The sequence below is a fragment of the Panthera tigris genome, chromosome A2 (assembly GCF_018350195.1).
Source record: "Panthera tigris isolate Pti1 chromosome A2, P.tigris_Pti1_mat1.1, whole genome shotgun sequence".
NCBI classification, from domain to species: Eukaryota; Metazoa; Chordata; class Mammalia; order Carnivora; family Felidae; genus Panthera; species Panthera tigris.
This window is the reverse complement of record NC_056661.1, coordinates 15,331,072-15,357,640: the sequence shown is the minus strand read 5'-3', so window position 1 is coordinate 15,357,640 and position 26,569 is coordinate 15,331,072. Positions and strand designations below refer to the sequence as shown.

The window sequence follows — 26,569 nt, the reverse complement described above, 5'->3', positions numbered from 1 at the left end:
ACGGATGGCGGATTTCCTTTCGCCTGCCCAGGGCCCGTACCGCCTTCCTCGGGTAAGAGCCTCCGAGTTTGTTGAGGGGGAGCTACCCCTCCTCGCTGGTTATAGTCTTGGTGGTCTAACCAGGAACGTGTCCGCCCTTCCCTTGCCCGAGAAAAAGGCCAAGGGCCTCACTTACGCCACTCAGACACCTTTCCCCGCAACAGGAATCTTGGACCAAGTGCCCCAGCACTGAGGGCAAGGTGGGAGCAGATTCACTCAGTCAGTGACGCTCGGCCGACTGTCAGCTCCAGCTGCCAAAACCCCACGGCTGCCCTGGGCCAAGTCTCCTTCCCGACTCGTTCCTGCCGGTCAGCAAGCTTCCCACAGCCTCCAGCATGTTCCCTCTGTCCTCTGGGTTGGCCCGGGATGGATTCTGTTGCGTGCAACCACAGAATCCGGACTAACGCACAGGAACTCCCCAAACCCGCACTGACCCACAGCACCTTCTGGGCCAATTCCAGGCCAGCCTGACCCACGGACTGAAGGCGTGTACTGAGGACCGCTCTGCTCATCTGCCCAGATTACGGTGGGAATTCTTTAAAACAATAAAATGAACTTGTTGAAAATGGTTCCTCTGATTCTCACTGGCTTCCTCCCTGTCGCCGTCATCAGGAGAGTTGTATTTGAGGACGGAATTATACATTAAGCGGGAGATTCGATTCCTATCAGAAAAGGGTTTTAAATCTAGATTATATTTAAAGAGAATTGAGCTTTTGGTCAGAAACTCAAGAAGCAGGGGCGCCCGGGTGGCTCAGTTGGTTGAGTGTCCGACTCTTAGTTTCAGCTCAGGTCATGATCCCAGGGTGGTGGGATCGAGCCCTGCATCGGGCTACGCGTGGAGTATGAAGCCTGTTTGAGACCCTCCCAATCTCCCTCCCCTCGCCCTTCCCACCCCTCCCTTGCTCACGTGTACCCTCTCTCTCGCTCAAAAATAAATAAACATTAAAAAAAAAAAATTTTAGGGACACCTGGGTGGCTCAATGAAGCATCCAAACTTGATTTCAGCTCAAGTCATGGTCTTGTGGTTTGCGGGTTCAAGCCCCACATTGGGTTCTCTGCTAATGGTGTGGAGCCTGCCACGGGGGATTCTCTCTCCTCCGTCTCTCTGCCCCTACCCTTCTCTCTCTCAAAATAAATAAACCTAAAAAAATTAAAATTTTTTTACATTAAAATAAAGTAAAATAGTACCAAGTCAGGCCCAGGTGAAGGACAAATCACACAGGACGACGTATGTGAAAGGACCGTGAACCTGGGAAGCGCTGTCCCTAAGGCGTAATCCCGGCGGTGGCCTGAACTTGCCAGCTCACCTTGGCCAGGGACGAGTGCCTTCCGAAAGGTTTCCTTCAGAGAGCTGTGCCCGTGCAGGAGTCTGTGGCTGGGAGAGATGGCGACGTGGGAGGTGCCGTAAATGGCCTCGGGGGTCGCCGTGTAGGCCGTCAGCTTTTCTCCCGTGACGTGCCCATCCACCTGGCAAGTGAAAACAGAGTCATTCCATTCCTCAGTGCTCCTTCCGGGCTGCCGTGCTCCCCAGCCACATCCCCTTCTCCCTCCCCTCCTATCCCTCCCGAGCACTGGGGCCAATTTTTGGCTGCAGTCCCAGGCACGTGGGGCCCTGTGACGGCCCCTGGCAGGGGCAGAGACGGGCAGGAGAGGAGAGGATCGAGTTCCTCTTGGAGAAGCCCTCCCGGGTGCCCCCTGCCAGGCAGGCTCGGCGGCCCCCAAGCGCAGGTGGTCAAAGCATGCTAGGAAAGAGGCCCTCCCCGTTCCCTGGCTCCTTTGCTCACGAATCAAAAATAACTATCAAAACTATGTTGTTTCTGTCCTGACAAAGGGGCTATACTTTCCTCCAGGACTTAAGGTAAAGGAAAAAAATTAAAGGCATCTTTTTTTTTTTCCTAATTTAAGTCCTATGCCCATTTTATGATCTGATTAGTTGGGTTTTTTTTTTTAATTTTATTTATTTATTTATTTATTTATTTATTTATTTAATGTTTGCTTATTTTTGAGAGAGAGAGGGAAAGCACAAGTAGGGGAGGGGCAGAGAGAGTGACACACACACAGAATCTGAAGCGGCTTCAGGCCCTGAGCTGTCAGCACAGAGCCGACGCGGGGCTCGAACCCACGAACTGTGAGATCATGACGTGAGGCGAAGTCACCTGCTTAACCGACTGAGCCACCCAGGCGCCCCGAGGCATCTACTTTTCTACTCAAAAAAACAGTCACTGAGGCTAATACCATTTTGAAGAAGGAAAGAAAGGACAGCTGAGCTCATGACTGAGTGTTCCCAGGGCTGCTTAAATGCCTTTTAAGGAAGAGGCATACATTAGGCATCAACTGAATGCAAATTATATGACCTAGAGGGGACAGATGCTCCCCCCTTTACACGATCCTTCAAATGCTCTCACTGCACGCCAATGACATGCAAGTCGACACTATGGCCTGAGTGCCAGTCAGGTGTCACCTATGGAGCCAGGCCTGTCCCCTCCCCTGAGACATCTCATTTTTAGGGGGGTCCAGGAATGGAGACAGAAACATTTTCACAAAAAAGTGCTGGGAAAGGGAGAGAATACGGAAGACGTCCCATGTAAGCGGCCGAACGGCTCAGAGGCCCACGGCCTTCACCCTGGCTGAGGAGCAAAGGCCTTCGACACGGGGACCAGACCCAGTCGAATGCACGGGACCCTCAAATGAGATGGCCCTGAGAGCTGGAACAAAAGTCGCAGCTGGACTGAAATTCAGAAATCTGACCACCTTCTCTAAAGAGTGCTAAGAGGATTTGGTCGTTTCAGGATTTGTTTTTCAAAGTCCCGGCTCTCTTACGGGGGGCTTCTCATGTCTGCCACTGGGGTGAGGGGGACCACTTCTGTGGGAGAGATGTCACAGGGCAGCGTGAGCTCCACCCTGGGGACACCACTATGGCTGCCGGTAGAAAGACTCTAGAAAGGCAGGTCAATTTTGCCTCTTGGCTGCTGTCCCCTCCTCCAGATCTGGCCTAAGGTGAGGGATGAGTTTGGAGCTAAAGGAAAGAGCACAAAAGCCTTGAGCAGGAAAGAGACATTGGAAGAATTAAAAAACAAACACAGAACCCACCAGTTGAGACATGACAACATGACAACTATCTAGTCTGTAGGGACCACGAGGAAGAGGTTTGAGGGGCACCTTCCAGAGTAGGTGGGCCCTGAATAGTGACCTTTGAGCAGCATTTCCGCACAGGCCAGCTCTCTGGAACCCTGGGTAAGCCCCAGTCCTTACCAGCTTCGAGGGTGCCCAGTTCCGAGATGGCGGTAACCTTGGCTCTGTTGGCTTTTAACCTGCTTTGGGACATGAACCCCTTGGAGCCCTGGGCCCGCTGCTCGGGAAAATGCCCACACGACATGGCACACGTCATTTCCGGGAGCTCGTGGACCCGCAGAAAGCTCTGTATATCTGCGCTGTCCAGGAGGGTGGCCACTAGCAGCATGAGGCCACGGGGCACCTGGGGAGTGGCCAGTATTGCTGAAAGTGTGAGAGCACAGATCTCAAAGACTTTGCACCAAAACCAGAATGTAAACTTAATCCCTCAAGAAACGTGTTACTGGTCGCATCCTAAAGTGAGAATTTTCGGCACACGGTTAAGTAGAAGCATGTGATCAGAGTCAGTTTCTGTTTCTTTGTGCTTTAAAAATGCGGCCACCACGAAGCCTGGGATTCCACGTGTGCCCGGCAGTGTTTCTCCACGCGACAGGGCCGTGGCGCTGTCCCGAGCCGCTGATGGGCTCAGCGGCTTCTGAGACCGCAGAAGGGCATCTGGGAGCTTTAATGGATGGGGACACTATCGCCTGATCACCTTCAATGTGAAGTCCAGATGGCAGCCCACACAGTCCCCGATCCAGTGGGCCTGCATGCCTTTTATTCCATACCATTCTGGAAGGTCTGCCAGCGCGTCCTGCATGGCCTGTAGGGGCAACAGGAGGAAGGAAGGATTACTTCAGAGACAGCACACGATGGGGGGGGTCTGGCTGAGGCAGGAAAAGCGCGACACCAACAGAGGCCCCGGATGCAGGGCCCTTCTTGCCCACCTGCCAATCCGAGGAGCTCGAGGAGCTCGTCAAGGGTCGGAAACAGACGCACTCAGCACGACTCAATTCAGTGAGATGGGTTTGACCGCTTTCTCTATTCGGAGGGGACCAAGGTTTCAAGGAAGGAAGCAAATTAAGGAAGAAAGACCTTAATTAACATCTTTGATGAGTGTAGTGAGTGCGTTTTTCTCTCCCACAGTCTGGGAAGTACGCAAAACGAGTTCAAGTTTGTGAATTTTGAAACTCTAAGATAAGCAGCTCAGGGGGATGGGCATTCTACAACTCACCTGTATCAGAAATAGAACACTATATATTACATCTCCGCATTAAAAGTACCAGCATAAAGGAAAACATCACACTGATTTGTGTAAATATTTGCTATTAGAAGTGTGTATCTAGGGGCGTCTGGGTGGCTCAGTCGGTTGAGCGTCCAACTTTGGCTCAGGTCATGATCTCATGGTTCATGGGTTCGAGCCCCGCAGTGGGTTCTGTGCTGACAGCTCAGAGCCTGGAGCCTGCTTCGGATTCTGTATCTCCCTCTCTCTGCCTCTCCCCTGCTGGCACTCTGTCTCTCTCTCTCTCTCTCTCTCTCAAAACTAAACATTAAGAATAAATAAATAGGGGCACCTGGGTGGCTCAGTCAGTTAATCATCCAACTTTGGCTCAGGTCATGATCTCATGGTTCGTGGGTTCGAGCCCCACATCAGGCTCTGTGCTGCCAGCTCGGAGCCTGGAGCCTGCTTCGGATTCAGTATCTCCCTCTCTCTCTGCTGCCCCCCTCCCCCCCAGCTCACACTCTGTCTCTCTCTCAAAAATAAACAAACATTAAAAAAAATTTTTTTAAAGAAGTGCGTATCTATTTTCACTGTTATTTATTTTGTCTACTTTTACTCCTAAATGCCTATAAAAGGGAGGCTTTTCTATGAGTTACTCTCTATGGCTTCAACTACATGCCGTCCCTCAGCGTTTGATGATGAGACACATTCCTTCAACAGATGGGTTTAAAAGCAAATCACATACTTACATTGTGAAGAGTCTAACTATTTTATTTATTTATTTTTTTAATTTTTTTTTTCTTAACGTTTATTTATTTTTGAGATAGGGAGAGACAGAGCATGAACGGGGAGGGTCAGAGAGAGGGAGACACAGAATCCGAAGCAGGCTCCAGGCTCCTAGCTGCCAGCACAGAGCCCGATGTGGGGCTAGAACTCACAGACCGCGAGATCATGGCCTGAGCCGAAGTCGGCCGCTTAACCGACTGAGCCACCCAGGAGCCCCTTTACTTTATTTTTAAATGTGTATTTATTTTTGAGAGGAAGAGAGACAGAGAGAGAGAGAAAGAGAGAGAGAGAGAGAGGCAGAGAGAGAATCCCGAGCAGGCCCCACACCATCAGTGCAGAGCCTGGCACAGGGCTCGAACTCACAAACTGTGAAAACATGACCTGAGCTGAAATCAACAGACGCCTAATCGACTGAAACACACAAGCACCGCAAAGAGTCCAAGTTTAAATTCTTAATTGTATTACGATTAATAAAGGCAACACAACAATGTTTTACTTGTCCAGTGTTTTGTAATTCATACGGTGCCTCTACACATCTCTTCCCACATGCTCGGGGGTAGGGTAGCTCACTTTCAAATCAACGAACTTACGCTCAGAGAGCTTATACTTTCTGACGCGAGGCTGTAGGAGCAGACGAGCCAGAACTACAACCCACACTTACTAACATTCTTTCCCCTCCAGCACAGAGATTCGCACTCAGTCATGCGATAAACAACACAGGGCATTTCCTATACCCGTCATCTGGCTACCCATCCTGTGTCATCTATGTGATAGAGTCTGGAAGCTTCAAGATCCAGAAATTTCTTCTGAGCCAGAAACTGTATATAATGGACCCCATCGAGCTGGCCAGCCATGCTTTCATTCGTTTCTCTACTCCACCACAATGTATTAGCCACCCACCCCTCTACACCGGGACCCCATCTAGGCGCTGGGGGCCTGCGCATATGCAAAGCAGAACGTGCCAGAGTCTCTACCGTGAAGTCTAAACAATGCACGCACGCAGCCTGCTGCTGGTAGTCGGGTAACTGATCAAAGTTCAATGCCAGATGCAATTAGCATCATGGAAGGTGAGACATGGGTCCTGGAGATGAGGCAAGGAAGCAGAAAAATTGTGGGAAGGAAGGGAAGAGAAGGAGCGGAGTGAGAAACAGGGAGAGATACGAGAAGAGGTGGGTGGATGAACCCCCTGAGAAGGAGAAGGAAAGTCACAGGAGTGAGTGAGGAAAGCAAGGCTCCAAAAAGGACAGACAGGGAGAGTGAAGGGGAATCTGAAAGCAGACAGGTAATAAAAAATGGAGCAGGTGAAGGAACGAAAGCTAGGGACGAGCAAATCCTACCCTGTGTGGGGCGACAGGGTGTGTGCCCACAGCAGGGTTCAAGGAACAGCGAGTGCTGCGGTGGAACAGGGCTTACTGGCTGCTCGGTGACACGGTGAGCCTTCCTGCGGCAGGGCCATCAGTCTCGAGTGACAAGAAGGGGAAAGAGGAACAGAGGGCTACACTGACATGAAAACTGAAGTCAGACATGTGCGTGCCACACGGAAGGGGGAGAGCACCGGAAAGCCTCGGTGAGTTCAAGTTGTCCTTCGGACACGACAAGCGCACAAAGGCTTAATAGAGGCAGGCCCCCTTCCTTTCTGCCACCAATGAACCTAGTGATGATGGGACACTCAGCACGATCCTCAACGTCGAGACCCAACCACCCTGCTGGTGTTTGGAGGTCGTTCCTAGGCTTCTCCCGTTTCTGGACTGTTCCTCGTGAAAGATGAAAAAAATACCTTTTTAATAATGAAATGTAATCAAGCAGAAACTGTGGGTATTTTAACGCCCACCTGGTAATGTGGAAAGGAGATCCGTGAAAACCAAATAGCTGATAAAGAAGATACAGAAAAAGTGTAATAAGGTAAGTTTTAGAACTTGAGAGTTCCCGGTGATCTGTGCTTGGGACACTACAGGTTGCTGATGACACGCTCTTGTGCTAGGAACGCGTGCCCAATATCCCGGGACACGATCAAGGGCAGCTAGAGCCGCTCGTTTTAAGTAGAATCAGGAGCAAATCAACCATGTTCAAATGGCATACATACATTCCAACCTCTTGTGATCACAGCCGGGGGGAGGTTTCCAGGCGAAATCTAAAATACTTAATGGTTCCGCATCAACTTACGCATAAAGAGCGAACATTTGAGAAGGTGGCAGAACTCCGGCTGCGACTGTTCATTATGCTTCAACTAACGGGACGTGCTTTCAGGGGCACCTGGGTGGCTCAGTCGCGTGAGCATCCAACTCTCGGTTTGGGCTCAGGTTCGTGGTCTCACAGTTTCGTGAGTCTGACCCCTGCATCAGGCTCGGCACGGACAGCGTGGAGCCTGCTTGTGATTCTCTCTCTCTCCCTGTCTCTGCCCCTTCCCCACTCTCTCTATCTCTCTCAAAATAAATGAACTTTAAAAAAAAAAAAAAAAAAAGGGACATGCTTTCAGTTTCTCAAAAACCACCCAGCCTGCCCTACGGCCTGGGCATGGGCAATGCCCCGGCCTGGCCCAGCCGCCCTGTCTAAAGCACCCCTTCATTTCTCCTTATTCCACCTCCCTCATCGCCCATCTCTTCTTTGGTCTGCTTGCTTATTCCTTGACGGTCGGGCCCATCCTCTGGATTGTAAGCTCCCAGAGAGCAAGGACCGGGCTCGTTTGGGTTCACCACCGGGTACACAGCACCCACAGCTCCCGGTGGGTAGTGGACCCTTTGAATCCATGAAAAATATGCATAACTGAGATATGGGCCTCCTGTCAAGGTAATATAGAGAGCAGCCCCCTTTCCTCTGTTCCCCCTCCTCCCGAGAGTAAAGAGGAAGCCCGTCTCTAACAATCTGGAATAGCCAAGGCTCTCTGCTTTCAGGAGACCCGTCCCAGTGGCCACGCGGCCGATAGTGCACACGTGGCCTTATCCTCCCAGGGCTTGGCACCATGAGCCTGGCTCTTCAAGGGGCCCTTTGGCGGCCTTTCAACTTCATTGGTGTCCCTTCCTTTTCCTCTCTTAGGGATCTCAAGAGGGCTCAATCCCATGACTGTAACACAGCAAGCATTCTAATCAAAGAGAAAGTTACCAAAGACCACAAAAAAAAAAAAAAATTGATACAAGATCTTATCTTTAAAAAAATTTTTTTAATGTTTATTTTTGAGAGACAGAGTGAGAGAGGGACAGAGTGTGAGTGGGGGAGGGGGAGAGAGAGAGAGGGAGACACAGAATCCGAAGCAGGCTCCAGGCCCTGAGCTGTCAGCACAGAGCCCGACGCGGTGCTCGAACTCACGAACCATGAGGTAGGTCATGACCCGAGCCGAAGTTGGATGCTTAACCGACTGAGCCACCCAGGTGCCCCTGATTCCAGATTCATCTTTAAATGTGACTTCTGGGGTGTCTAAAAATCACTGATGGTGATGGCTTGAGGAAGTATAAGATCTTGACGCATCAAAGCAGAGTTCAATTATAGGCCGCGTGTAGTGTGCATGTATCTAGTTGGATAAGGATGCTTCGGGAACTGATCAACCATGCACATCACGGGCACAGATGAACGCTCCGCTGGCTGGAATACTGACCCGATCGATGGAAAGGGCCTGTTTCCTGGCTCTTTCAGATAAACAACGGTTTCCCCACCTCTCCCTTTCCTGACTGACATAAACGGAACACGAATTTGCACAGCTACGTATGTGCACATGGTTTGAGAAAGCTCAAAAACAAGTATTAGAAACCCGTAAGAGTTTCTGTTACTGCCAGCACAGACTTGAGACACGGAACGACTAGTTTTAGAATAACCCAGAGAGTAAGGTGAATTCCAGGATTTGGTCTTGGATCTACAGTCCTAAAGATGCATGAGAGAGAAAAACAAGTAAGTGGGTTAGAACTGCAGTGTATACTCCATCTAAAAGCAAGGTTCCCTGGGGCGCCTGGGTGGCCAAGTCGGTTAAGCGTCCGACTCTTGATTTCAGCTCAGGTCATGATCTCCTGGCTCGTGAGCTCGAGCCCTGCCTCGGGCTCCGTGCTGAGCCTGCTTGGGATTCTCTCTCTCTCCCCCCGTCTCTCTTGCCCCTCCCCTGTTCATGCTCATTCTTTCTCTCCCTCAAAGATAAATAAATAAACTTAAAATAAATTTTTTAAAGAAAAAAAAATGAGGCTTTCCTAGAAGTCAGTTTTTTCAAAGTAACTAAGCGGCTTTGGAAATTAGGAAATGGAATGTGGTATCTCAATTATGAATGAATCATGTACCAAAGATTCCATGTACCCATCAACTTCAATTACACAATGGTCACCGAGCTCCTTCCTCTATGGAAGACATTGTGTTTGGTGTAATAAAAGGAGCCAGGGGCTCCAGAGGACACAGGAACATGTCACACTGCCCCATGAGTGTCCAATCAGCAAAACCCAGGAAACTCTATGGGCCACACAGCCTGGCTATTCAACTGGTAAATTATAAGAAAGAGAAAGGGATAAAGAGGCAAACACTTAAAAGGCATCATCAGGGGCATCTGAGTGGCTCAGTCAGTTAAGCTTCTGACTTTGGTTCACGTCAGGTCTGACTTTGGCTCATGGTCTGTGAGTTCAAGGCCCGCATGGGGCTCTGTGTTGACAGCTCGGAGCCTGGAGCCTGCTTGGGAATCTGGGTCTCCCTCCTGCTCTGCCCCTCCCCCACTGTCTTTCAAAAATGAATACATGCTTAAAAGTTTAAAAAAAAAAAAAGGCATCAAAAAAAAAAAAAGAAAAGGGAGAGGGGCATCTGGGTGGCTCAATCATTAAGCATCTGACTCTTGGTTTCGGCTCAAGTCATGATCTCATGGCTCATGGGATGGAGCCCCACATCAGGCTCTGTGCTGACAGCTCAGAGCCTACTTGGGATTCTCTTTCTCCCTCTCTCTTCGCCCATCTCCCCCTCGTGCTGTCTCTGTCTCTCTCAAAATAAATAAATAGGGGCGCCTGGGTGGCGCAGTCGGTTAAGCGTCCGACTTCAGCCAGGTCACGAGCTCGCGGTCCGTGGGTTCGAGCCCCGCGTCAGGCTCTGGGCTGATGGCTCGGAGCCTGGAGCCTGCTTCCGATTCTGTGTCTCCCTCTCTCTCTGCCCCTCCCCCGTTCATGCTCTGTCTCTCTCTGTCCCAAAAATAAATAAAAAACGTTGAAAAAAAAAATTAAAAAAAATAAATAAATAAACTGAAAACAATGTTTTTTATTTAAACACATTTTTTTTAAAGGGAGGGTAAGATGGGGCGCCTGGGTGGCGCAGTCGGTTAAGCGTCTGACTTCAGCCAGGTCACGATCTCGCGGTCCGTGATTTCGAGCCCCGCGTCGGGCCCTGGGCTGACGGCCCAGAGTCTGGAGCCTGCTTCCGATTCTGTGTCTCCCTCTCTCTCTGCCCCTCCCCCGTTCATGCTATGTCTCTCTCTGTCCCAAAAATAAATAAAAAACGTTGAAAAAAAAATTAAAAAAAATAAATAAATAAAAAATAAATAAATAAATAAAGGGAGGGTAAGAATAAACCACAGAGTACAGGGAGGCACACGTGGATGACACAACTAGGGAAAACGGCGAGGAAGTGCCTATCCTAAAAGTCAGGGCAGTGGCTACTTGGGAGGCAGAGAAGGACATTTATTATTGGGAAGGGGCGTATGGAGGTCTTTGGGGTGCTGGCAAAATTCAGCATCTTGACCTCCAAAGGAGGCTGCTTTAAAATAAATAGAGAAGCTATACACTTGTTTTATATGGTGATCTGCGTTTCATGTTGCAATGAAAACGCGACAGCAAAGCAACAAGTTACTAAGTCTGGCACTGCAGAAGTGGCAGCTGTAACCCCCAGGAGGCTCCCGGAGGGCAGGGCACAGGGGAACGTCGGCCTGTAAGCCCCGTGACTCAACTTCAGACTCCCTGGGCTTTCTTTACAACCCCCGCATGGCCGGGCCCAGAGCCCAGGACTGTGCCTTGTGCTGGACAGGTGCTCGTTAAATTCCCACGTCACTCCCTCCACTGGAGGGAGAGGCGGGCGAGCAGCACTGCAGGGCCAGGCCCCCGGCCACCAGGCAGGGGGGAGTAACCTCCAAGTAGCCTCCCACGGGCCGGGCATTTGTACGATCGATGCCGAATTCCCTCTTCACAACAGCGCCGGTCCGGTGGTAGTATCTCTACCTCGCAGATGAGGACACAAGTCCCCAGGATCTTCCCTGGGTCACCCCGCAAGTCCGTCCCTTCCCACACCTGCTGTGGAATGACCACCTGGCCATCAACGCACTTAAATTCAGCTCTCCCGTGTCCGGGTTTCACATAGTGTCCACTTACCATCCTCTAACTTTGAAGAGATGCCTATTACGACTCTGCCTGCTTTTATTATCTCATTTATTTTTTAAATTTTACTGCTGGAAAGAAGTCTCTGGTTATAGGGTCATAGGGCCGAGGATGTCACTAAAATTCCCTCTCTGTACAGATGAGGACACAGAGGCCTCCAGAGGCTTAGCAATCTGCCCATCCTCACTTAGCTAACTGCAGCCAGGACAAAAATTCTGGTCCTTAGTACATTACTCGGCCCTCATTTAACTACGAAGCCTCTTCCTCAACTGTTCTCCCCAGTGGCACAGTGAATTTCTATTGCATTAGCTGCCCAGCACCCACAGGCTCTTCTTTCTTGGGGACAATCCGAGATTGTGAGTGCCACCAACTGTGGAAGCTTTTCCAGTCCCACTCTCCCCCTCTGTGCAAGCTAAACATTGATTGTAACCTATCACAGTCTTGGAACACTGTGGGGGGACCCAGAGGCACAGGGGCACTAGAAGTGAGAGACCGGAGATTCTGGGACTGATAGGGGTCAGACCTTTCCTGGGCACAATCTCAGCCCTGCCCTTTTTCTCCCTGATTCCTGCCAAAGCCGGGGTCTCCAGCCTTCCCACCCAAAGGTGAGTAACCTGATCCTCTTCTGATCAATTCCTTTGTGGCTGAAATTAACCAGAGTAACTTCAGGTTGTTTGCAACTGTGTTTCCTAACTAATACCAGTGCATTTAAAAAGTTTCAATATCTCCATAGGTATCTCTACTAGCTGATACTGTACTGTCTTGACACATCACTGTAACAAAAGTACAAAATCTTGAATACAGTAATCACATATTATAAAACAATATATTAATAAATTAGCAATCAATCTTCTGGTGAAACTGCACGTTCTAGAAAGCTTTCTAATTTATGCAACAATTTAGGGGGTTCTTAAATGCCTGCAAGCACGTAACCAGTGCATGATAAACTCTGAAAACGACCCACGGCTTTTCCTCTCCAATAATCAATAAATTCCATTTAACTTCCAAGCAAAGCCACCTGTGGTCTCATGGGAGCTGGTGTCTTTCCATGTGGTAAAACCTACGTTACATGATTTGAAGATCGGCTCCGTATCCCATTCTATTCCTTCCTGCCATGGAAAATTCTGAGTGGACAGGTTCCAGTGGTGACTGCACGTGACACTCAGCCTTCCTCTGCATTTACTGAGTCACTAGGATGTAAGTCCTTTCATCGTGTTTTTCTTCTAGATTGAATTGTCAAGGCTGAGATACTTTTGGAAGAGGTGCTTTGCTTGAAATATTCGAATCTCAGTGAGGACAAAAGGTTTGAATAGAATGAAATATGAATGTTTTCATATGCTAATTATGGGGGGGGGGGGCGCCTGCTTAACACCTTACCAAATCTATGGATATTTTTAAAAACCAGAAGAAATTTTTAAAATAAACCAAATGAAATCAACATCTTGAGAACAACCCAGCAGACCCCGTTTGGTTCCCGTTGGAAAACAAGCGCGTTACACGTCACTGATTTTTGATGAACGGGGATTTAGAGAACACAGCCCAACGACCCCCAAGGACCTCTCCTTCATCCTGCCCCCCGCCCCCATCTCCACCAGACCAGGGACAATGTGGGGAGTGTTTTATAGTATGCTGCTGTTCAATCCGAAGGGCTATTTTTGTTTCTCTGGGGTCTTTTGTTGAGTTCATGTACCCTTCCTTCTTTTGGGGGCAATTACCGGTGGCAGTAGCTGGACTTCATCTTATCTCGTGTCCGGTCCTTACATCTGGCAAACAGCTGGCAGTGCCTCCCTTCCCCACCTTGGCCAACCCCAATTTGTAGAAATCTCACAGGTTCACAGAATCCCAAACCTAGGGAACTAGCAGGTTTTGAGACTCTTCTTAAAAGTGCTGTGAAATCACTTTTTTTTTTTGAAGTTTATTTATTTTCAGAGAGAGACGGAGTGAGTGAGGGAGGGGCAGGGAGAGAAGCCCATGCAGGCTCTGCACTGCCAGTGTGGAGCCTGACACAGGGCTCGAACCCACAAACTGTGAGATCATGACCTGAGCTCAAACCAAAAGTCAGACGCTTAACTGACTGAGCCACCCAGGTGCCCCAATATCATCTTTCCAATGAAATCAGAGGAAACCTGATATATATGTAAGAGCCGAAGGCTGAACCATTCCAGGAGATGCCCTGCTCTCTCCTCCGAGCCCTCTCCATCAATACCAAGGCTTTGGCACAGTTTGGCAACCATTAATTTATTCAACTCCCATTAATAAATGAAAAAAAAATGGCTCATTCAACTAAGTCAATGGCAGACCCAAAATAATGAATTATCCAGATATCGTTCTGGGACCCCTATACTCTTTTCAGGTATCTTTATTTTATTTTTATTTTTTTAATGTTTATTTTTATTTTTGAGAGAAAGAGCACGCACGGGGCAGGGGCAGAGCCAGAATCCGCAGCAGGCTCCAGGCTCCGAGCTGTCAGCACAGAGCCCGACGCAGGGCTTGAACCCACAAACCGTGAGATCGTGACCTGAGCTGAAGTCGGCCGCTTAACCGACTGAGCTACCCAGGCACACCTCAGGTATCTTTATTTCATTAAACAAAAGGCAGCTTCTTCCAGCTGCAAAACCTAGAAATTAACCACATGAAGGAGCTTCTCATTCAGTTTTTATCAACAATGACTGTACTAATACTCACCTGAAGTCAAATGGTAACATTTCCCTGTGGTTATTACATAGTATACATATAAGCACTGTTGTTTGCAAAGGGCCCTTATGATCATTTCCACCAGGATGGTCTGAATGTACAGCCACCGTCGCCCCATAGGTACACCATCGGAATGAAGATGCTTTGAGAAGCTGAAACACGACTGTGCATTAGTGAATCTGAATAGGATCCGGACTTAAAGAACGTGAACCAACAAGAGATGGGCTGACCTGCACATCCAATCAAAAAAGCTTCGAGGATACGAAGCACCATCAGAAATAAGAAAGGCAAAGCTTGAACTGAAAGGGCTGGGGATGATAAGAGAATTAAATATGACATGTCTGATCGGACTCCTTCTGCAAAGCAGCAGAAATAATGCTGGGAATAAACCCACACTTCCCAAGAGAGGACAGTACATGAGCCAAAGCATTAAGCACAAGGTGCGACAGGACCAGAAATAAGAATTCCAGAAGAAACTGGTTTTTTTTGGTTTTTTGTGTTTTTTTTTATTTATTTTTGGGACAGAGAGAGACAGAGCATGAACGGGGGAGGGGCAGAGAGAGAGGGAGACACAGAATCGGAAACAGGTTCCAGGCTCTGAGCCATCAGCCCAGAGCCTGACGCGGGGCTCGAACTCACGGACCTCGAGATCGTGACCTGGCTGAAGTCGGACGCTTAACGGACTGTGCCACCCAGGCGCCCCCAGAAGAAACCGTTTTAAAAACATGATACACTAGGGGCGCCTGGGTGGCTCAGTCAGTTGAGCGTCTGACTTCGGCTCAGGTCATGATTTCAGTTCCTGAGTTCGAGCCCTGCGTCAGAATCTGTGCTGACAGCTTGGAGCCTGGAGCCTGCTTCCGATTCTGTGTCTCCCTCTCTCTCTGCTCCTCCCCTGCTCATGCTCTGTCTCTCTCTCTCTCTCTCAAAACAAATACACGTAATAATAAAAAAACATTTTTTAAATAAAAACATGATACTTTATAAAACCTTTGTAAAAAAAAAAAGTTCAGGCAGAATGAGAAATAAAGTGCATTTATTAGCTACTAAGAGGGAGTTCAGAAACCAGAGCCCTGAGAGCTGGACACAGATTTGAGGGAGAAAGAAAGAGAAAGATTTAATAATAAGATTTAATTAAAACAGACACTTTTTAAAAGTCTTAACACAGCCTACTTCTAAATCAGTGGGACCTGAATAGCAATTATGTTTGAATTATAATTTGTATTTATTTTTTTCTAAAACTTAATCTTGTTGCCAAGATTTCCTTATTCTTTTTCTGAAATCATTTCAAAGTAGTCCCTCCAAAGACACAGCATATATGAGTTGTAATAAAGGAAAATAGATTCTGAAGGCAGTAGGGTGTTCATAAAAAATCTAGATGTCCCCTCTAGAATATTCTAGAGGAATAAACGGTCCCACAGCCTAGCCCCCCTCTCCTGCTTTGACTCTGGCATGAGGTCGCACACGAGGATTTCTACATTGAAAGTTCATTTGGGGGCGCCTTGGGGGCTCAATTGGTTACGTCTGACTCTTGATTTTAGCTTAGGTCATGGTCTCACCTTTTGTGGGATCAAGCCACGTGGGCGTCCCTCTCCCCGTCCCCCGCTCACACTCTTTCTCTCAAATAAATCAACATTTAAAAAATCAATACATAAAAAGCTCATTTGGCATAATATTTACCTTGTTCACCTCCCTCTGATAGCTGTACTTTATAACCTCTCTTCTGAAATGTGATCTGTATTTCTAGCAAGATCCATTTGTCGTGGTAAAACAGTGTTGCTATCCAGGAATCTCAATTCCAGCGAAGGTGTTGCTAACCCAGAAGGGAAACGATCATTTCTGAGCAAGACATCCTGCTGATGGTAAGTGACTTGCCAACAAGGTGTGCATACCTGGGGTCGAAGGAAAAGAGGCCCCAAGGAGCCCACGCATACGTCACGTGTGCATCTCAGAGCCAAGTGAAAGAAGGACACCCCAAGTGCTGTCAAACAGCCTCCAAGCGGCTGGAAAGAAGGAAGCGCCTTCCGGGTACAATCACCAGAGACGGCCACGTGGGGAAGGAAATCAGCTGGTGTGGCGGCCACCAATTTGGCTAGTCTCTTCTTATCCAGGTATCCTCACGTTAACTCAGGCCACACCTAGCCGTCTTTTTCCCCCCGGGCTTCAGGCCCAAGCAATGCACTTTTCGGACAGCGGAGCAGTTCTAATCCCACGAAATTTCAAGGGTTGGTAACTATGGGTTCTGAAATGTCACCACCACGCCCCTAAGAATGCAGACGACGGAGGACAAACTCCCCCAATGACAGTCACCTGTCTGGACGAGGCTGCTTCCGATTCCCAGAGCCACTCAGGTGACCTCACGGCCCCTGGGTCGAGGGGCCAAAAGAGAGGCTGCCTTGTGCCCCACGGGACGGGGAGCAAGCAGGGAGACATCGCAGCGTACTCGGCCCAATCTGCGGCCCTGGGATACCCTTGCCTGAAAAGGAGGTTTTGTTCCGGGAAGGCAGAGTCTTGGGAGCAAGACTGAAAGCTTTTAACTGGTCTAATAAGGGGGGAAAAAATGGGGACAGCGGTCCCAGGGAATATTCCATTAAATTACCTTCAAGCTGGAAGCCTGCCTATAAATTAAAAACTTGCAGGAAGATAAGACCATCCCTTCCAAGGCACTGAGGTCTACAGAAGATATGTAAATAAATGCTGACATAACCCTGCTCTCAGGCTGTTCTGTTTTCTGACTACCAAAACGATAACAGTCATTATGGAAAATATGGAGACGGATGAAGAAAAATATCAGTTTCCCACAATCGATATAAACACCCAGGGAGGGTCACTATTAATATTTTATTCCATATCTTTCCAATCCACTTATACCCTCTCTTCCACTAATTCAAAGAAGCTCATTTTCCCCCACAAACTCTGCAGGTGGGACATATCTTACAACCAGAGGTGCCTCTGACACCATTTTTCTTTGTTAGCAGAACATAAAACGTAGTGCCAATGCCGTGACGGCTGGAAAAAAACGTAGTGCGGGTGTGGGGGCTCCCATATACGTTTCACACAGTTAAGATCATGCCATTAGTAAACTCTTTTTGAACTAGGAGAGTTGTTGCAATTTATCAGAGTTCGCAACTTCTTACAGCTGTCGACAGGATTAAATCTTCATTTCGAGCCAAGCTGACACTCAAAATTAGCCACCCTGGAATAGTAGACAAGATACAGAGAGAAACGGAAGGATACTGTGGAAAACCGCCTCCTTCTATAAGAGGGACCTTTCTTTTGACTAACACAACAATACCGTATGACCACAGATGTGGCTGCCAACGCCTGCTTCCTTCAGAGCGCGGCAGTCACGGATCAGTGTCCCTGTTCTCCCAGCAGCTGGGCTCAGAAGGTCCAGGGTATGGACAGGACGTTGGAGCAGACAGAGATGGTGACAAAAAAGACACAGCTTCAGCTCAGAGGCCAGCAAGCCAATGCCAGCAAGAACAAGCCAGAAAACCGCCGACCACGGCGCTTTCCGTCGCCTGGCCATCTGTGCCCTCTCCCTGTCCCCATTACAGTTCCTACTGTGCTCATGGCCGGCTTTCCCGCAACACATGCCCTCCTTCTCTAAGGGGTGCTTGGAAACGCCTCGCTTAAGAGCTGGCGGAGAGCAGGCAGACCCGGGTCATGGGAGGCTCAAGTTGGGCCCTGGCTTTCTTGGGCTTGGGGGCCTCAGTTATAAAATGAGGAACGGGCCGGGTCTGTAATTTTCCAGGACACCTCGAGCTGGCCACGAGTCCCCTGGGGGAGCAGGAGGAGGACGGGATGTACAGTGCTTGAGAGAAAGCAACGCCTGATCCCTTTCATTTGTCTCTAGGTATCATATTGATTTTGTAATTTCAAAAGCATGAGGGCTTTTTGTTGGCATTTTTGTTTTTCAGATTAGGGCAGGGATTTAAAAAGCATGGGAGACCGTGGGCTAAATGTGGGGGACCTGTGCACTGTTTGCTCAAGTTTCTTCTAGCTTTAAAATCCAAATGTCTCCCTGAGTTGATCAGTGAACTCCCCAGCCCTCCCTGGCACACCCAGGGACCCCCCCACAATGAGGTGCTAATAAATCTCTTTAGTCCCACGGGGTCCTGGCTAATACTTCAAGAAGGAAGGAGGTCTTTACCCCCTCAAAAGCACCTGGCCAGGAGCACAGAAAGCCCACTCAGGGTTTAAGGGCAATACATCATGTTCAGTTCTGCCTTCATTTTTTCCAAATCAGATTTACAATTTCTTTCATTGTCAATATAATCTAAGAAGTATATTACAGCTGACCCCTGAACACGGGTTTGAACTGCACTGGTCCATACAGCCCAGCACCATAAAACGTATTTTCTCTTCCCTGTGATTTTCTTTTCTTCCTTAACATTCTCTCTTCTCTGGCTTACTTTATTGTAGACTACTGTATATAACACAGACAACATACAAAATATGTGTCCATCAACTGACTATGTTATCTGTCAGGCCTCCGGTCAACAGTAGACTATTAGTAAAGTTTTTAGGGACTCCAAAGTCACCTGTGAATTTTCAACTGCATGGGGGAGGGGTCAGGGGCACTGACCCTCGAGCCACCTTGTCCGAGGGTCAACGGTATTATTTCTCTCATTCTCCCTTTGCAGTCATTCCTTCTATCTTAGAAACAAAACCCAAAAAACCACACAAACACAGAAGCTTCTGGCTTGCCGACCGTGCGTGCCAACCGGAAGCCTGTGTCTGCTTCACAAGTGCTTTGGAGACGCTGTGCAGGCAGGGGTGTCCTCAAGTCCCGGATGGGAGGGACACAGGGTGGGCGCGAGGCCCCAGGGCCAGGGGAAATGGGAGCTCACAGGGTACTGGGCTAATGGAGAGCACATACAGATGTGACCGGCCGCTGGCGGGGGGCCTTCTCGGGGTGAACACGAAGGCCCTGCATTTAGGAGGAAGTCTAATTGCCAGTGTCATCCCGGCACGATCCAGAAACACTGTGGCTTCGCGAATCTGAGCCGGGGCCCTGCGCTGCACCGACTCTGGTGAACCCTTCCAAGCCCAAGTTCCCTCCAAGGCCTGCACAGAACCAACCAGCCACCCCACCCCCCGGAAGTCTCACTGTCACCCCTGGCTGTGGCTGTGGTGGGGACACAAGTCTCCCGATCCACTCCAGACAGCATGAGGCTTGCCCGGGGACCGCTGGGGAACTGTCAGCCTCTAGTCGTCTGCCTTCCTTTTGCCTCTGTTCCCCGACCTCCCCCGAGCCCTGCCCACCACCATCCCCAGAAGTACTTCTGAGGGACGCAGGGGGTGGCTTTCCCTGTAAGAAGGCCGACGATCGGAGTGCGGATGGGACAGCATGGAAGGTGGGGACTTGAGTTCACCTTACAGCTTAGGAGAGGAAAGATCCTGGAGAGGCGTGGAATACAGAGAACAGAGAGAAGTAAGAGATGTTACGTAAGAAGGAGCAGATTTAACAACGAATTGGTTTTGTGAGACAGGGTGTCAAAGCCAGATCCTGGGGACGAGAGCCGAGCCTGCGGTTTCCAGAAGAGACAGCCGGGGTCTGGGGGAGAACTCCAGCAGGAAGCTGGCGCTCAGGGTGTCCTAGGTGCTGCTGTCCAGGCTCCGGGGCCCAGAGCCTGCACGGCTCAGACACTCCTACCCACCACTTAGCAGCTGATAAAACATTTTTTTGAGGTGGACGCACAGGCCACGCTCAGGCCTGGCTGAACACAGAGGAGCACGGTGGGATGACCCAAAAATAGCTTGAAAGCCACGGGGCTCTTCAGAGAAAACCCTGGCGGTATATAAACCCCAGCATCATCGTTCAGTGTGGCCCCGGCTGGTGTCCTCTCGGCTTTTTATCCCAACGGCCTTGCAGAGAAGCTGACGGCTCATTAGATCTTTCTCACTTGTTCCTCCTGGTTCCCGGAAACTTCGCCTCTGCAGCCAGCCTCTAATCTGCGTCTACACCCGTGCCGTGAAGGCCCAGGCCGCACATACAGGAGGCGGCCCTGGTGCCGAGGGTCCCTCTCGGGGGCAGGGAGCGGGGTGCGGCCCAGGTGCCAAACCCCACCGACCAGCCCCTTTGCAGAGCTCCCGGGCCGAGCAGCATGGGGGTGACTTGGCTGGTGTCACGGAGAGGCATCTTCTGGCGTCACCTGTGAGCCAGCCTCTGTTCTGGGGCTAAGGCGGATCTGAGGGCAGAAAGCCAGGCACCAGGCCCGGTTTCCGGAAGACAGCCAAGTGCTTTCACAAGCATCTCAAGGCCTCAGGACTGGAACAAGGGTGCCCAAGGGTCCCCATTCCAGAGGGCAGGGGACCCTTAAGCACCCAGGGGCACGTGCTGGAGACTGGAGCTTTGCACCTCGGCTCCTCTCTGGGGTGGTCTTTCTGCTCGGGCCTGCTCCCCGCTCCCCGCAAAGTTCCTGTTGTAAACCCCACCCCCCCTTCCTTCACCCCCTTGCCTCTCCGACCCCATATTTTTACTCTCTGCAGGCTCAAACGCAAACAGTGCGTTCTGGCAAAGGCACCTCCACCTTTACCCGCAAGCTCATAGGTGAAATCGGGGGAGGAGGGGCACAAGGGGGCAGGGAGGTGGGGCCAGTCCCTCCCACTTCCCCTGATTTCACCACGGCTCATCGGCTCATCGTTGCTCAGCCGCTTCTCGCCAGCAGAAATTCTACTTGGAGATACTTGTGAGACGTGAAGTTTCCTGCCCGTCGGGAAGGCGATCAAATGTTCCCCAACAGACATTTTGTCCCGCCCTCCCTCACCTCTCGGAGCACAGGGCCAACCTGGGTCTCCTCCTCCTGGCCCCGATGTGCTCTCCTGCGTCGGCACAGTGATCCCAGGGAGCCGTGCCGGTTCAGTCTCAGACTGTCTCCCACACTGGCCTCCACGCCCCCTGCTAGCACCTAGCCCAGGTCTGGCCAGGCGCTCAGTAACATCGGGGGAAAGAACAAATGAATTCACGCTCCCTGAGGAGTGGAACAGACTGCCGGTTGAGAGCTCAAGCACCCGAATTTGAATCCCAGGGCCATTACTTATTACCAGTGAGAGCCTCAGTTTCTACGTCAGTAAAATGGGGATGACAGGCACACCGACGCTTAAAGGAACAATGTGAGGGATAAGGAAGATGGGGAAGGTAAAAGCCTGAGCACCGATCAGATCGGGGGCAAAAGCAGGTAGGAAACGGGAGGGGGGGCACACAGACTTTCTTCATATTCTAGCAGCTGCCAGGTATCGCCTGGAAATGTGGAAAATATACCCACCAATGTGATGTGGTGGTTGACTAAGCACCATCAGGGCATGGTTATGTCCAAAGAGGAACCTATGAACAGTGCCCCAGCGGCCGAGGGCCTGCGGGAGGCAGCGTCTGGGGGCTACAGGAGGCAGCCGCAGAAATCAAAACCACAAATCTATCAGACAAGTTCCAGTGGGAAGCCGGCTCTCGATTTGTCTCGCCTCCCAACTGTCACCCTGCTGGCAGGAACTGAGGCGATCGCTCCATCAGACCCCGAATCCCTTTTGCTTTCTGCGCGGAGGCCTGCAATCCTCCCTCCTCCCCCTGCTCTCCCCTCGCGGTGCTGCCCACGAGATACCGCCCACACAGCTCTGCCCAGACTAATTCATGTGCCTTGGAAACTCCTTCTGCCAGTTTTCTCAACATTTCACGAAGCAAACAGTCCTAGCAAGACCGGGTAGGGGCAAGGGGAGGAGGGGAGAAAAATCCAATAACATCACAGAACAGCCTTAATAAAGGACTTCGGCATTTCGGGGTTCCCAGTAATTTGCGCATCAGGCATCGTTTTCCAATCTGGAAGTTACATGAATGAAAGGAGGGCCCCTTCACAGCCACGCTCCCATGCAGACCCCCAGCCGTTCGGCACAGAGGCAGCCCCCAGCGCAGCAAAACCAGTCACACATACAAAATTCTAAAGAAGGCAATGTCAGGCACAGCTCACTGACCATCCCAGCACCCGCTGGCCATCCCCTTCCCTCAGGCAGCTTGACCAAAGAAGCTAAAAAGACTGAACCTGCTTTCCTTAGCTTCCGTTGAAGCTGGGGAGTAGCCACATGACATAACTGGGGCTAACAGAACCTCAGTGGGATTTTGTTGGGGGAGTTGTGGGAAAGTTCTTGCTTTCCAGCTAACAGAAACAGTCACACTGCCCCCCTTCTGCTTCTCTCTGTCTTGCATGGAAATGTGATATCTGGAGCTGCAGCAGCCATCTTGCCACCAAGAGGTGATAAGGCAGGAAGGAAAAGGCTGAGAGAACCCCCAAGATGCCAACTCAGAGCCCTATCCTGGTTCAGTCCCAGCACCTTGGGCCTTTTTATATGGGAAAAATCAACTCCCATCTGTTTAAGACACCCATAGCTCAGGTTTTCAGTTACTTGCAGCTAAAAGCATTACCAGTTGATCTGAGACCTCATCCTTAATCTATATAGCATGATCTCCTTACTGATTCAACGCTATTTCTATCATACCAGGTTTTAAGGTAGATGTCTTATCATTTGATCCTTAAAGTTTCTTTCTTTCTTTCTTTCTTTTTAAGTTTATTTTTGAGAGAGAGAGCACACTGTTAGTGCAGAGACTGATGCAGGACTCGAACCCACAAACCGTGAGGTCATGACCTGAGCCAAAATCAAGAGTCGGATGCTTATATAAGGTACCTATATAGATGTATAGGTACATCTCCACTCAACAGTCTCAGGGCCACTCCGACTCAAAGGGTCGGGACTACGTCTCTTCCAGACTCCCTACCGCAGTCAGTAGCTCAGTCATCTGCTTTGTGTCCAGGTCAGGGTCCTGCCTAATGACACCAGCTCCTACACATTGTCATCCAATAGGCGATGAAGTGCTGCAAATTTCACCATCTGAGTATTTTTCTAACCTACCCATCTCCCCCCACTACTCCCACCTATAGCCTAAGTCATACACACCTGGACTATTGTCATAGCCTCTTAGCAGGCCTGCCTGCATCCACACTGCCCTTTCCACAGTGAATTTATAAAAACCACAAATTTGACCGTGTCATTGCCTTTCTTAGAGTCCTTCCATGGTTTCCCATGGCCTCCATGATGAAGTCCAAACTCCTTAAGACCTAAAAGGACACGCCTGATCTGGCCCCTAACCCTCTCCAGCTTCTCCAGCCCTAGTTAGTCTTTCCTCCTGGCTCTCTGTTCCGGTAATACTGTCGTTCCTCCAGCTTCTCAATGTCATCAGATACATTTCTACTTTGGGGCCACCACGCATGATGTTCCCTTTGAAAGAGCTCCCCTCCAGCTTTATGGCCTTGCTTTAACCCTTACTCATCCCTCTGGAGCCCAGTGACTTTCTGTTTCAGATATTGTGCTTTTCTGTTCTAGATTTCCAGTTCTTTTTTTTTTTTTTTTTAAATAGTTTCCATTTCTCTTCTGAGATTCACCATCTGTTCCCTCATTATGACCATCTTTTCCTTTAAGTCCCAGACCATTTATATAACAGATGTCTCTGGCTTTCTCTCCTAATTCCAACATCTGGGTCATCTCTGAATCTATTTCTACTGGGCTGCCCCCTCTCCCCTCCCCTTTTTCTTTCTTGATTATGAGCCACACTTTCCTGATTCTTTGCAAGGCTAGTACTTTTTTTTTTTTTTTAATTATTATTATATGTTGGACACACAAGTAAAAAACCAACCATACTGGGAGTCGAGATCATATGGTCTCCTCTAAAGGTGTTGAGTTTTGTTCTGAGAGTTCCTTTTGAAACTGTCAGGCTTACTTTTATTTTTTATTAAGTCGAGTCTATGCTGATTTTGTCTTTGGCTCTAGGGGGTCATCCCTACTTCTCACATATGGCCTTTTGGGGCTCTCAACTCCATACTGCTGGCTGGGCCATAACCCCAAGATCTCTGAGCACCGAGCAGTCTGCTCGTATCTCTGGTCTCCTCTCAATCTTGTTATAACCATTTTCTATTAGGCCTCATAGAGTCCCGCTTTGTGCACATGCAGCCCTCAGCAGAGGCCCTGCGGTGAACACAGGTTTCTGCTCCCCCGCACCACTCTCACACCACACCCTGGTCTCCCGATTTTCAGGGAAAACGAAGTGCTGACCTCCAAAGACAGCTTTTTCAATAAACCTGTGCAGGAGTTCAGCGAGAACCAGGTGAATCACCATGGTAACTAACAATTTCCGCTCAACAGTTGAAAACTCACAGCTGATGAGTTCAAGAATAATGTCCCTCAGTGAGATTATAACATTTTCAACTGGAGGCAATGGTCAAAAAAAAAAAAAAAAAAAAAAGAGCTAATTAGATGGCCTTCCCACAATGCCTAATACAGAGTCAGCTTGGGGTGACCTGGCTTCCCTCCCAGTAACACAGTGGAGTAGACAGGGGCTCCCACGGCCTGGGATGTTATACAAAGCAAGGTCCTCAGCTTTGTTTTTCTGTCTCTCAATATTCCTGTGTGCTTAAAAGGAGCAAGGCACTGTGTTAACAAGTTCTAATGGGTAGTTTTCCAAATCCATATGCTATTCTCCGCTACATTCTGGATTAATTATAATGGGAAAACTGCCTCATTTGAGACGTGTCTTTTGAGTGAGAAAACTGGAGGTCATATATCCATATGGCACTGGTATTGTGAGTTGGTGTACTGAAGTTCTAATTCAGCCAAGTTTTGCAGTGATCGGGGGTTATTTTTAACTTTGTGCTTTCTTTGCATATAAGAAGTACAGTATTGCGGGGGCGGTGGGGGGGGGGGAGCGCCTGGATGGTTCAGTCGGTTAAGCATCCGACGCTTGATTTCAGCTCAGGTCACGACCTCGGTTCGGGGGACTGAGCTCCGCATCGGGCTCTGTGCTGACAGCACGGAGCCTGCTTGGGATTCTCTCTCTCCCTCTCTCTGTCTGCCCCTCCCCTCCTCAAAATAAATAAACTTAAAAAAAAAAAGGAAGTACAGTATTGGATCTGACCCAAAGTCCATTTCGGCCCACTACCCTGTCTCCGACAGAGCACTTCACGGGCTGCTACGGATGGACAGAACTATCCGTCTCATGATGTCTTTAACTTTTTAAAGCCTGTTTATGTCCAGTCTTAAGCTGAAAAGTATGCAGATGATCTAACTGCCACGGGAAACATCCCTGATATGCTCTAGTCACTTGTCTCTGGAGTTTCCGGGAGCGATCCCTCAATCCCATATCCCGAAACTTGGTAACCTTGGAGGGGATCTTGCACGGAGTGATTCTGGCACACCCAGAACGGGTTCTTCTGCTCAGGCTAGTGGTGATTTAATAAGCAGTCTCCCTCTTTCAATGGCTGGCTTTGCCTTGAATCCCCGACCGCATGAAAAGCCAAAAGGCACTTTAGAGACCACTTGGTCCCACCGTCTCCTTCTAATGATGAGAAAACGGAGCCTCCCGACTCACACCAGTTTATACTGTTAATCAGGGACACAAGAGTTAAAATCGGAGCTTTGGCTCCCGGCTTAGTTAATTTTCACTCCGGCTTTGCTTCCTGGAGACCATCTCCTCATGCCTTTTAGACTGTCTTCTCTGGACCCTCTGAAATGTCATTCTATCTGGAGGTTTTACTAGTACTATACCAGTGAAGATGACTTTTTTTTTTTTTTTCCTTTCTCGCTTTACAATTGCAAATAAAGTCATATGTTTTTTGGCCTGTACGGCAACACAATGATTGAGTGTTGAAAGGTCAGCAAATAACAGCCAACGATGACCTCCCGGGGCCATTCTGGAAGTACCCCTAAAACACTCAAATCCATCACCCTCTAAATGAGCGGTCCTGAGTCTCATGTGCCACACCTGTGGCTCTAAGAGCCCTTGCCAGAGTTCATCCTCAACAGCGAGTCCCTGTAATACCCAGAAGACCTTGGCATTGCCTCCCAACACACGCGGCACTAACTGGGGCACCTCCAGGCTGACACTCACCTTTGCATAAGCAGTTGTCTTAATAAACCACTGTCTGAGGTACTTCTGTTCCACCTTTGCTCCAGAACGCCACGAACAGCCATGCTCATCCACCTGCTCGTTGGCAAGCACCGTTTGATCCACTGGGTCCCAGTTGACCAAGGCCTGTTATAACCCATAAAACAAAATGGTAAAATCTGGTGAGCATCCTGAAGAGGGTCATCTTCAGCTTCTTACATGTGAGAAGATCCGTAAGTGCGGTATCTCTGTATCTCTGCTCTGAGGCTTGAGGGCATCTCCTTGGAGTACTGCTTGGCAAGGAAACCCCTAGCAACCTGTAACAAGGAAGAGCGTATGAGCCACCTCTTGGTGGTGGAACAGGCTCCGGAGCCTGGGAGTTGAGGCGGCAGAAGAGTAGGGAGAGCCTAAGCGTGTCTCGTCCCTCGGATGCAGCGAGATGGTGAGCGAATCGTTCTGAACACCCGAGAATCA

The 26,569-nt window shown here is 49.5% G+C and overlaps 1 protein-coding gene across 5 annotated transcripts in view; it reads right to left on the bottom strand.

Annotated features, from left to right (window-relative positions):
- Positions 1 to 26,569, bottom strand: part of LARS2 (leucyl-tRNA synthetase 2, mitochondrial) — a 167,953-nt gene that overhangs the window by 68,012 nt on the left and 73,372 nt on the right. For all 5 annotated transcript variants that reach the window (XR_006214756.1, XM_042978749.1, XM_007088398.3 and 2 more), the window contains 3 exons: positions 26,099 to 26,242; positions 3,866 to 3,973; positions 1,347 to 1,506 (listed from right to left, as the gene is read on the bottom strand). Coding sequence is in view for 4 of the 5 variants with exons in the window: in XM_042978749.1 (XP_042834683.1) it covers positions 1,347 to 1,506; positions 3,866 to 3,973; positions 26,099 to 26,242 (412 nt within the window). In the remaining variant the exon portion in view is untranslated. The remainder of the gene's footprint in view (positions 1 to 1,346; positions 1,507 to 3,865; positions 3,974 to 26,098; positions 26,243 to 26,569) is intronic.